This window comes from Salmo trutta, chromosome 34, assembly GCF_901001165.1.
Source record: "Salmo trutta chromosome 34, fSalTru1.1, whole genome shotgun sequence".
In the NCBI taxonomy this organism is placed as follows: domain Eukaryota; kingdom Metazoa; phylum Chordata; class Actinopteri; order Salmoniformes; family Salmonidae; genus Salmo; species Salmo trutta.
Genome location: NC_042990.1, coordinates 25,045,028 through 25,057,321, shown reverse-complemented (window position 1 = coordinate 25,057,321; position 12,294 = coordinate 25,045,028). Strand labels below are relative to the sequence as shown.

Sequence of the window (12,294 nt, the reverse complement as noted above, 5' to 3'; positions counted from 1 at the left end):
GTGTGCAAGTGCATGCTTTGGGAGAAGTGTGGAGAATTGAGATGCAGCATTTGTGCACTTTTGTATTGACTTCAGTCCATTCACTCAGACCCGTGTGTGTGTGATGTAGGTTTAGAGTACATTTCATAGCTCTCACACACTTGCACCCTGATGGTGTAGCCTAATGGCCCTTTGTTTACCTATCGAAATTTGAGCCGCAGGTGAGGCGATGACGTAGCCTCCAGTTCGTCCTTTCCACCATTTTGTTTCAAAATGCAACAGAAAAGACAGCATTACAACTCTTTAATACAACATTTATACACAGGCCGTCATTTGTCAACATAAAAACGCAGCCTAAATGTCTTAATATTATCAAGATTTATCTAATTCGGATTTTTAAAAACGGGGATATGTTAAGTCGAAAATGTATTAAATGTTTAGCAAGGTGCTACGATTCCTCTACGCCTGACAGATGGAAATAATGCAATGATGTTCTTCTGTACCTGCAAGTCCCCCTCCCCTGCACACACACATAACACATTGATAGTACAAGGGAGGAGGACATTAGGGTGGAGCAGCGTTGCGTGCTGCAGCGAATACTCTGTAGGTCGTTAACGCGCGCGGTTCGTCTGTTGCAGAACAGATGTAGGTCGGTGTGTGTGTGTGAGTAAGAGAGGCGACAATGAGCCGTAGCTGGTGTGTCTGTGTGTGAGAGGAGCGGGAGTAGAAGAGAGAAATAGAGACAGACAGACAGACATGGAGGACTCTGAGTCCGGTGGAGAAGATGGTATGGTCGGCGGCTGGCGGTGGAATAACCGAAACACCGGAGCTCGAGACCAGACTCAGCTAAGGCAGAAGATCCGGGATTTACCGGGACTGTTGAAACATGGACTGCACCTAAGGAAGAAAAGCGTGAGTATCGACAGAAAAATGTCCCTTCCGTGTGTGTGTTTTGGTTAGTCTTTACCGCCGAGTTACCTATCTCTGTCACGATTCACCTAGATGTGCTGTTGTTTCACACACGACCTCGCTGTACCGCTGCGTGTGTACGCTCGTGCTCTACAGGCTCCCGCCATTCATTGGTTACATCCAGAATGTGTTTTTAGCTGCGGTACCTATGCAGTAGCCAAGGCAACACGTCTTGGTCCAGTCTTGAATCAGTTACACCAGAGATGTTACCTACTGTAATGCCCCCTTGGGTTCTAGGGAGCGAATATGTTATCTGACAATGACAGTGGTACTAAAGGTGTTTCTCAACTCTCCTCGTGTGTGTGTGTGTGTGTGTGTTGAAGCGTGAAGGTATGGTAGCTTTGCTAAGACTTGTCCTGGAGAAGGGAAGGACACACACCTAACCTACACACACAGTAATAAAGAACTGAATGACTGTCCAAGGTGGGAGCCCAGGGTTTGTAGGAAAGGCTGTGAAGAGACTAAACAAGAGATTAGGTCTGTCCTGACATGTTCAGCAATCTAATTAATAGTTGTATAACACAGATGAAAGCATTGGAGATCTTGTGATGTATGTTATAGAGGTGTTATCAGACAACAGCTGTAGTAGAAAGATCACAGTAGGAGGGTGTCAAGTGTGTGTTTGTCCTAAAGGGATGTTTTCATGCAGTGTGTGTGGTTGATTTTATGTTTCCATTTTGACTCCCCTGTGTTACGGATCTATCAGAGAAACACAATATGAGTTTGTGTGTGTCCAGTGTGTATGTATTAGAGGTCTTCATGGGTCACCCAAGACCCGAACCAGGACCTGAGCACGTCCAAAATTCAAACTTTTCCCTCGGGTTGGGTCCTGTTTGATTATCATCGGGTCTCGGGTTTATGTAACTACAGCTGATAGGCCCGACTGGACCTGACCACGGCTCTGCATAGCCTATAGCATATTTATTTTATGCTAATAACATGCTGACCATTCCGGCTGCATGTGTGCATCTGCATGTTGATATTGTCTATCCCCGCCAGATGCGTTCCATGACACGCAGGTTAAAATACCAAAACCAACTGTGAACCAACTATATTCATTTGGGGACAGGTTGAAACACACACAAAACATTCATGGACGTTTAGCTAATTTGTCCTTGGAGATAAACATTGGTTTGTTATTTTACCTGAAATGCATGCCCTTTTTTTTTTGCTGGGTCTTTGTAGAATTTTTACCCATGTTGAGTCATACCAAATCGTATGTGCTCTACTCCAACAATTAATCCACAGATAAAACGGGGAAACCTAGTTCGTTTTTATCCTTGTTCATTCTTCTTCTTCTCTGGATTTTATATGACAGTTGGCAACCAACTTTAAGATGCATTACCAGTGTTGTGTTCTAGACCACCTAAAGCGAGACGATTCAAAACCAAGACCGGACATAATCGTGTCCAAGTCAAGATCAAGACCGGATGGTAAACGAGACTGAGTCAAGACTGAGACCGGAAGTGGGACAAGGGGTCCGAGACCGAGTCAAGACAGACCAGAAAAATGCCTCCCAGAGTCCAATTCAAGACCACGATTGTAATTTTGTCAAAATGGGTTCAAAATGTCCAGTATTTCTGTGTTCAGTTTCAGAAGAACATATTGATTCTTTAGACATTCAGAATAGTGAAAAAAATGCATGCTGAGGGAAAATAGAGTCACTCTACAAATTATTACTAACCCAAACACAGTGGGGAACAATGGGCCTTCTACGCCTTCAAAGGGCTAAGGATTTATACAATATTGATTAGAATCATATAATAATGATAATTCTATTATTATTTTCAATGATGTTCTGATTTTAATCTCTTCAGTTTTTGTTGGAAAGGATCTAATCAGGATTTTTCTTCTGGTCTCTGGGGAGGTAAATCTAGCTAGCTAAGTCAGCCATTGGCTAGGCCATCAGAAGCTAGATCAGGGGTGTCAAACGTCCGGCCCGCGGGCCGGATCAGGCCCGCAAAGGGGTTTAATCCGGCCCGCGAGATGATTTTGTAAAGTATAAAAATGAGCTGCAATTTTTCAATAAAATAAACTGCTGTTCCAATTGCGTCCACTGGATGGCGCAATAGCAATTGTGTTAAGCAAGCAAACCGTTTATAACGGAGTAGAGCAAGTAGGTCAAGCAAGTGCAGCCAGTCCGGATGAGCTACTTTGTTTTGCCCGCGATATTTATTACGGCTTCTACTTTTAACATTTTGTGCTTTGGCACCCTCATTGCCCCAATATGTCTCTGTCAAAAAAGAGAAAAGTGGACGCAGAGTGTTCCAAGAAAACTGGTCATCCTCCTATTTATTCACGGAATTGAATGGGAAAGCTGTATGTTTGGTGTGTTCACAGCATGTTGCAGTGCTGAAAGAGTATAACCTTCGTCGCCACTATGTGAGTCTTCATGCCGACAAATATGACAACTTTCATGGACAGCGGAGAAGAGAGAAGGTGAATGAACAGTTGGCGGGTCTGAAGAAACAGCAGTCTGTGTTTACTCACAGCCGAGACATCAGTGACGCTGCAGTGAAAGCTAGCTACCTCATTGCTAATGAAATCGCAGTGGCTTCAAAACAATTTAGTGAGGGTGAATTTGTAAAAACATGCATGATAAAGGCAGCGGAGATTGTGTGCCCTGAAAAGCGCCAGGCTTTTGCAAATATCAGCCTGACAAGAAACACAGTTGCAGACAGGATTTCCGATCTTTCAGTGGATTTGGACAGCCAGTTGAAGCAAAAAGTAAAGTAATTTATTGGGTTTTCAGTTGTAATTGATGAAAGCACGGACATTACAGATGTTGCACAACTGGCCATTTTCATCCGCGGAGTTGATGACACATTGACAGTCACCGAGGAGTTCGTGGAGTTGGTGCCGATGACAGATACAACGACAGCAGCTGATATTTTCACCGCACTTGTTGGCGCGCTGGACAGGGTCGGAGTGGACTGATCCCGCGCTGTCAGCCTGGCTACAGATGGCGCGCCCTCAATGATCGGGAAAAAAGCAGGCGTTGTGACAAAGTTCAGAGAGAAAGTGCAATCTGCAAATGGAGGATGTGATTTTTGGACTTTTCACTGTATTTTGCACCAGGAGGCTTTGTGTTGCAAGTCATTAAAGATGGATAACGTCATGAAGGTGGTCATCCAAACTGTTAATTTCATCCGATCCAGAAGCCTGAATCACCGTCAGTTTGACAGCCTTCTCAGAGAGAAAGACCACATCCATGGCCTGCCATACCACACTGAGGTAAGATGGTTAAGCCGAGGTGCTGTGCTTAGGCGTTTCTTTGATTTACGAGAAGAAATTGAACAGTTCATGGAAGAAAAGGGCAAACCAGTGTTAGAATTTCATTCCGCAGAATGGATGCAGGACCTTGCATTTATGGTGGATGTTACAGAGCACCTGAATAACTTGAACAAACAGCTGCAAAGGCGCAACAAAGTCGTCACGCAGTATTATGACAGCATACGTTCTTTCAAGTTGAAGCTGTCATTGTGGGAGACGCAACTCGCCGGTGGTGATGCAGCTCACTTCCCCTGTCTGAAAAATGTGTAGGCGACCCAACATGTGGCAGACATGAAGCGGTTCAAAGATAAAATAACGGCACTGTTACGGGAGTTTGAGCAACGCTTTCAGATTTTTGGTGAACTGGAGAAGGACTTCAACGTTTTTTGCCCGCCATTCACCGTGAATCCCTCTGATCTGCCCGTCAGCATCCAACTTGAAATAATAGACTTGCAGTGTGACTCGGATATGAAGGGCAAATTTGCCGCAGCTGGCTTGGACACATTTTATCAGAATCTCTTGCCAGGTTACCCCAACTTGACAGCCCTCGCTGCAAAACTGTTGTGCATGTTTGGAACCACATATCGTTGTGAGCAAGTTTTCTCTGTAATGAGCATAAATAAAACAAAGCTGCGCTCAAGGCTCACGCACAAGCACTTGAATCACATCCTGAAGTTGGCTGCCACTCAGGATGTGACGCCTGATATTGATGCGCTGGTGAAAGCTAAAAGATGCCAGGTATCAGGAGTCAAATAAACTATGCAACCCCACTTAAAGTGCTGCATGAGACACCCTGATATACTTATGTGAATCACTGAGGCATTGTGTGTTTGTGTGTTCTTTTTCTTTAGAATTTTCAAATAAACTTGAGGTGTTTTATGATTAATAGTGATGTTGTGCTTGTACTATTGTGGACACACTGTCCTCAGGCTCCAGCTTTATGTTTTATGTTGATCATATTAAAACAAAGAAAACAATCTGAAGTTGTTGTTTTTAAGTTATATATACCATGATTTTACCGGTCCGGCCCACTTGGGAATAGATTTTCCTCCATGTGGCCCCTGAGCTAAAATGAGTTTGACACCCCTGAGCTAGATAAAGGCATCTGCCATTCAACTGTATTGGGCAACATTTTGGAGTGACAGTGGAATCAACCAATCACATTTTGACTTAATGGGTGGGACCATTTTTAGAAACTTATGGAAAATTCTCGCTTCCTGAAGGGCAACAAGTCACTGCGTAATAGCGAGCAGAAGTTTTCCCACGGTCTAGCTAGCTTTTGTTGTTGGCTAGTTTGCAGTGGTTGCAGCAAATGTTATCAAAGAGGATGTTGTTGCTAATTTGTTAGCTTCTCCCTTTTCAAGAATAAATTTCAACAAGTTTCAAATTATCATTATCTGGTGAGTGGAACTGTGTTTTTTATTGCAGCACGTTTGCTGTTGTTAGCCATATCTTTGAAAATAACTTATGTGTGTGAAACATTGTTGAAATTAAAGTGGAACTGACAGCATTTTAGCAACATGAAATCTTATTAAAATCTGTTCAGGAAGAATATGACATTTTCTTACAAGCGACCACTTAGATATGGTCATACTAAGGCATTTGTGGAAATTCTATCGCAATATAGAGTGGGAAAGCGGCCGTGCGTTTGGACAATTAATAGACACTGCAGTAAATAAAACCAGATAAACCATCTCTTATCCAGGACCTGAGTTTACACAGACCGATGTTGCACGTTCATAAATTCATCAGTTGTTCTGCGCTCTTGCATACTCAGATGAAAGTGCTCTGAAATCGGAGTAGATTGCCAGAGTGATTTTGCGAACGCAAGAGATATGCTAACTGGATAACAGTTGTTCAAGTTCTTGCTAGTTAACCAAATGACACCTGCATCTCTAGCTGTTTATAGCCACTGAAAAACGATATGAGGGGGAAAAGTCAGTCACTCACCCACTCCTCCAATGGCATGACATCCTCCGAGCAGCTAGTTAGCTATCTAGCTAACGTTAAGCTCCCTGTTTTTAGCTTGCTACATAAATAGATAGGCTAGCCTGTTAGCCACATTATGACTGACTTGTGATCATTTTTCTTGCTAATTTGATTCTATTGACATTCCCAGCCTTAGCGACATTCGTCCGTTTTAGTCCAGAATATTGAGTCATTGAAACTGAAACGGTGCATCCTGAATGGAGGCAGCAAACAATGTACCAGACCAGCTGTGATTTACAACCTGATAGCAATATTTGTTGGACTACCAAGAAATGTATTGGTGAATTACATGAATCATGCATTGAACTGCATCCATCTATTCTGCCAACAATGCCTTAGTGTACGTCATGGAACGTTGAGTCAAATAGAACCTATTTTTAAAACCTCTTATGAAGTTGTTTTTTTTTAGAATAAACTGGGAATTTTATATTTTTGACTGATATTATGATTGTCTGTTTGTTTGATATCTGCAAAGTAGTTAAAACTCTGTCAGTTCCACTTTAAACTTTAGGTCACCGGTTACGTTGAGTGCTAAACGTGAAATGTTTTTTGCAATGGGAAGTAATAGTTGTACATTTCGATTGGGAAATGCTTAATGGTTGTGTTTTTGTGTTCTTATGATTGGGACCTACTGGCTTATTATGTCTGAGTTTATGGACTGCTTATCCTGTCTTTCCATCGGCCCTATGTACTGGTGTAGGGGTTCCTGGAGAAGTGATATAAACATTTTGCCAAAAAGTTTACAAATTTCCCACCCAGTGAAGCAAAGGCACCCTGTGTGAAAAATCATGTTTTCCTATGTTTTTTTAAATGAGTTTTCCTATAGATTTTTCAGATTTTCACTCTCATCCACAGCAATGCTTAAACCACATCAATCTGGTTGGGTTGGCCAGTCAGGGCCTGACTCCCCAGTGGGTGGGCCTCTGTCCATCCAGGCCCATCCATGTCTACGACCCTGATTCAAACAGTGCATGATGACAATTGCGCATCGCAAATAGCCTACTAACCAACACTTTGGACGAAACTTTTTTGCGTACCCATTGTTGCCTTTGTTAGCATTTACTGGTAGATATCATAAGTTGAAATGTCTTTCCTACCCTACCGGCTACCGATGTCATTCTTCTGTGAGCTGCTCCATGCCAAAAGCAGTTGAGAGCTGCACACTTGCTGCCTATGTGTGCGGCACCCATGTGAATATATTTCACGTACTTTGCGATTGTGTAGGCTACTTTGTGCATGATTTCTCTATTGTACTACATAATTGATGTCGTACACCTCCATTACATTACTTTGATACGCATCAGTAATGTGTATAAATAGCTTCGTTATTGTAATTTTGTGTTACTTTTTAAAAACTTTAGTTTATTTAGTAAATGTTTTCTTAACTCATATTTTTGTTAAAACTGCATTGTTGTTTAAAGGCTTGTAAGTAAGCATTTAACGATAAGGTCTAGTCTTGTTGCATTCGGCGCGTGTGACAAATACAATTTGATTTGATCTTTCAATCACCCACTGAGGGGGAATGCTCCTAAAAACCAATGAGGAGATGGGAGATGCGGGACTTACATTCGCGTCAACGACTGTCTGCGTAGCCAGGCACTAAAATAGATCCAAGTTCTGTTTAGTTCCTGGCTACAGAGACGCTCTTTGACGCGACAGAAGTTTGGACGAAAGGATTGAATAACATGTATGTGCAAATGTATTTTGCAAAATGTGAGTGTGTACCACACTCTGTCTGAGTGTGTACCAGATATACACACACACATACAGTACACACTCATTCACAGACACACATACCCTTCTCGCTTTGAAGTCTATCTATCTATCATCTATCTATCTATCTATCTATCTATCTATCTATCTATCTAATCTCTCTCCAGTTCTTTTTCTTTCTTTCTCTCTCCCTCCATATTTCTCTCTTGCTCTCTCTCCTGTTCACCTCTCTCCCGTTCTTTCTGTCAGTAGTGGCCTCAGGCTCTGTGACAGCACAGCTCCGCTTTCTATCCTGTCCAGGAGGAGATGAGGTGTGTGTGTGTGTGTGAGAGGGGATATGCACTAGTGATGGGTAATGGCATCACATTGGTTTGTATGAATAACATTGCAACTGTGAGGACTTCGACAGCTTTGTGAAGTTCAGACAACTGCTTGCTAATTGCCCGTTGGACCAGGTGTGAATGTTCTGTGGGCCTAACCTACCCAACCAGTTTGAATACAAAGAGAAGCCAGTTGATGGTGCATCAGCAGGCATGTTCAGTAGGCCTATGCTAAATTGAGTCTGTGAGAGGATTATTTGCTTGCAGGAACAGTCACGTATGCTCTTTCACATAATAGTGTAGTTTAACAGCAAGGATAAACCCATATTACAATATGCCTGGCTCATATCCATATCAATCAATGTCCATATATTGAATTGGTAACAAATACAATATTGGTTACAAACAGGTTTCTTATGTCTCTGTCCAAAGGGGAAATATGATGATGATGAGGTGGGGGTAGAAGTCTTTTCTCCTTGTCTGTCAGGAGAGAGACGGAGGGACGGAGACAGATGTAGACAGATTATAGATCTGTACATAGTTTGTAGGCTGCATATCATGCTCTACTTCTCTCCTAACCCAAACACTGTCTGGAAATGTGTGGTTTAATACTGTGTGTTCTGACTGTGTTTTGATTTTGTCTCGACAGCAGTCACCGGATACCATCCCCGGACCCAGCACCAGCCCTACTGTTCACAAGGTACACACACTCTCACACACAGAGACACACACATGCATGCATAGGTTATGAAACGTCAGCAAATAAAGAATGTTTGTGTTTCACCAAACAGAGATGGCGTGACTTCATAGTCAAATACATATTGGTCAAATACTTTGTTTTAGTGCTCTTTTCTTGATTTCAGTTGGATAGTACGATGGAACCACTAGAATAGTCCCAAAAGTGCACAATCCCCTCGCCTTTACACCTCAAATATTTGGAAGTAGGCTATTTGACATGTTGACATTGACATTATGTAGGGGACTTCAACCCTGTTCCTGGAGAGCTACCCCGCTGCAGGTTTTCGCTCCAACCCCATTTGTAACTAACCTGGTACAGCTTATCAACCAGCTAATTATTAGAATCAGGTGTGCTAGATTAGGATTGGAGTGAAAACCTATAGGACGGTTGCTCTCCAGGAACAGGGTTGGAGAGTCCTGATATAGATAGTACTTGACCCAAGTTAAAATGGTGACGTCATAGTTTCACCTAGCCTCTGTTTCACCTACATGTTGTGTTTCAATATCAATAGTTACACTGACATCACAGAGTTCTCTTAGTGTCAACACACACACACACACACACACACACACACACACACACACACACACACACACACACACACACACACACACACACACACAGAGAAACACGTCTGTGAAAACATCTATGTATTATTTGACTCACGTGTGTGTGTTTGTCAGTCCTGCTCCCAGAGTTTCCCGTGTGCAGGGCGTGCGGTGAGGAATGCGTTCCTGTCTCATGGCCCATACCCTGCTAAAGACAAGATTCACCTCGCCAGGATCATAAGGTGGGAATCTTTGAGAGTGTGTGTGATAGACATAGTGTGTGTGTGTGTGTGTGTGTGTGTGTGTGTGTGATAGACATAGTGTGTGTGTGTTATAGACATAGAGAAACACACAGAGAGAGTGTGTGTGTGATGGACATAGAGAGAAACACAGAGAGTGTGTGTGTGATAGACAGAGAGAAACAGAGTGTGTGTGTGTGTGTTTTTGTTGCTGTTGAATTATGTCTAGTTCTTAAACTGATGATGTATGTCCTTCGTTGTAGCCTTGTGCAGGTGCTGGGTGTCACCATGGCAACACTAAACTTAGGTCCTTGAGTTTGCTCCACAGTTGCCAGAAAAAGGGCTGACAATGTGAAATGATGCCAGCAGCAGCATCCCACTGCTGGCTTGCCTCTGAAGCATAGCAGGGTTGATCCCTGGATGGGAGACCAGATGCTGCTGGAAGTGGTGTTGGAGGGCCATTACGAGGCACTCTTTCCTCTGGTCAAAAAATAAATATATATATATCCCAGGGCAGTGCTTGGGGACGTAACCCTGTGTAGGGTGCCGTCTTTCAGATGGGACTTGAAATGGGTGTCGTGACTCTCTGTGGTCACAAAAAATCCCATGGGACTTATCGTAAGAGTAGGGGTGTTAACCCTGGTGTCCTGGCTAAATTCCCAAGCTGTCCCTCATACCATCATGGCCATCTAATCATCCCCGGCTTCCAATTGGCTCTTTCATCCCCCTCCTCTCCCCTGCAACTATTCCCCAGGTCGTTGCTGTAGATGAGACTGTGTTCTCAGTCAACTTACCTGGTAAAATAAGGGTAATTTCTTTTTGAAATATCTGATCCAGCGCAGTGCGGTTTGGATTAGCATGGTAATGTGAAAAGGATAGAACTTTATTTTAAACTGAGGTTGCCATGGTGACATACAGTGCTGAGTGATCCATTCCAGCAGAGTGCCCTGCTGAACACGAACTGCCATCTGAGGACACATCGATGTGTGTGTGTGTATTGATACTGTGTGTGTGTGTGTGTATTGATACTGTGTGCGTGTGTATTGATACTGTGTGCGTGTGTATTGATACTGTGTGTGCGTGTATTGATACTGTGTGTATGTGTATTGATACTGTGTGTATGTTTATTGATACTGTGTGTATGTGTATTGATACTGTGTGTGTGTGTATTGATACTGTGTGTGTGTGTATTGATACTGTGTGCGTGTGTGTATTGATACTGTGTGTATTGATACTGTGTGTGTGTATTGATACTGTGTGCGTGTGTATTGATACTGTGTGCGTGTGTGTATTGATACTGTGTGTATTGATACTGTGTGCGTGTGTGTGTCGATACTGTGTGCGTGTGTGTATTGATACTGTGTGCGTGTGTGTATTGATACTGTGTGCGTGTCTGTATCGATACTGTGTGCGTGTGTGTATTGATACTGTGTGCGTCTGTATCGATACTGTGTGCGTGTCTGTATCGATACTGTGTGCGTGTGTATTGATACTGTGTGCGTGTGTGTATTGATATTGTGTGTATTGATACTGTGTGTATCGATACTGTGTGCGTGTGTATCGATACTGTGTGCGTGTGTGTATTGATATTGTGTGTATTGATATTGTGTGTATTGATATTGTGTGTATTGATATTGTGTGTATTGATACTGTGTGTATCGATACTGTGTGCGTGTGTATTAATACTGTGTGCGTGTGTATTGATACTGTGTGCGTGTGTATTGATACTGTGTGTGCGTGTATTGATACTGTGTGTATGTGTATTGATACTGTGTGTATGTGTATTGATACTGTGTGTGTGTGTATTGATACTGTGTGCGTGTGTGTATTGATACTGTGTGTATTGATACTGTGTGCGTGTGTATTGATACTGTGTGCGTGTGTATTGATACTGTGTGTATTGATACTGTGTGTATTGATACTGTGTGCGTGTGTGTGTCGATACTGTGTGCGTGTGTGTATTGATACTGTGTGCGTGTGTGTATTGATACTGTGTGCGTGTCTGTATCGATACTGTGTGCGTGTGTGTATTGATACTGTGTGCGTGTGTGTATTGATACTGTGTGCGTGTCTGTATCGATACTGTGTGCGTGTCTGTATCGATACTGTGTGCGTGTGTGTATTGATACTGTGTGCGTGTGTGTATTGATATTGTGTGTATTGATACTGTGTGTATCGATACTGTGTGCGTGTGTATCGATACTGTGTGCGTGTGTGTATCGATACTGTGTGCGTGTGTGTATTGATATTGTGTGTATTGATACTGTGTGTATCAATACTGTGTGCGTGTGTATCGATACTGTGTGTGTCAGGATTTCAGTTATGAAAATGTGGCGACAGACATTTGACCGGCAGCATTTTAATTTACTGGACATCTGAGAAATGTACCGGACCCATATGCATTGTGTGCGTAACCTGATTAGGGCGTCCACCCACGGTGCTCTGAATGACACAAATGACATTTTATGGTAATTCATCTTAACAGAACATGCTAGTGGAGGATGCAATAACGTGTGTATTTACCA

The 12,294-nt window shown here is 42.8% G+C and overlaps 1 protein-coding gene across 3 annotated transcripts in view; it reads left to right on the top strand.

The window, feature by feature from the left end:
* The first annotated feature begins 507 nt into the window (after nt 1–507).
* rapgef5a (Rap guanine nucleotide exchange factor (GEF) 5a) overlaps nt 508–12,294 on the top strand; it is a 50,951-nt gene continuing 39,164 nt past the window's right edge. Inside the window, exons 1-3 of one of the 3 annotated variants that reach the window (XM_029732386.1) lie at nt 508–891; nt 8,896–8,943; nt 9,666–9,772. In XM_029732386.1, the coding sequence (XP_029588246.1) occupies nt 736–891; nt 8,896–8,943; nt 9,666–9,772 (311 nt within the window). In that variant the 5' untranslated portion in view covers nt 508–735. Of the gene's footprint in view, nt 892–5,605; nt 5,622–8,892; nt 8,944–9,665; nt 9,773–12,294 lie in introns of those variants that run through there. The other 2 variants (XM_029732385.1, XM_029732387.1) reach the window with 2 other exon arrangements.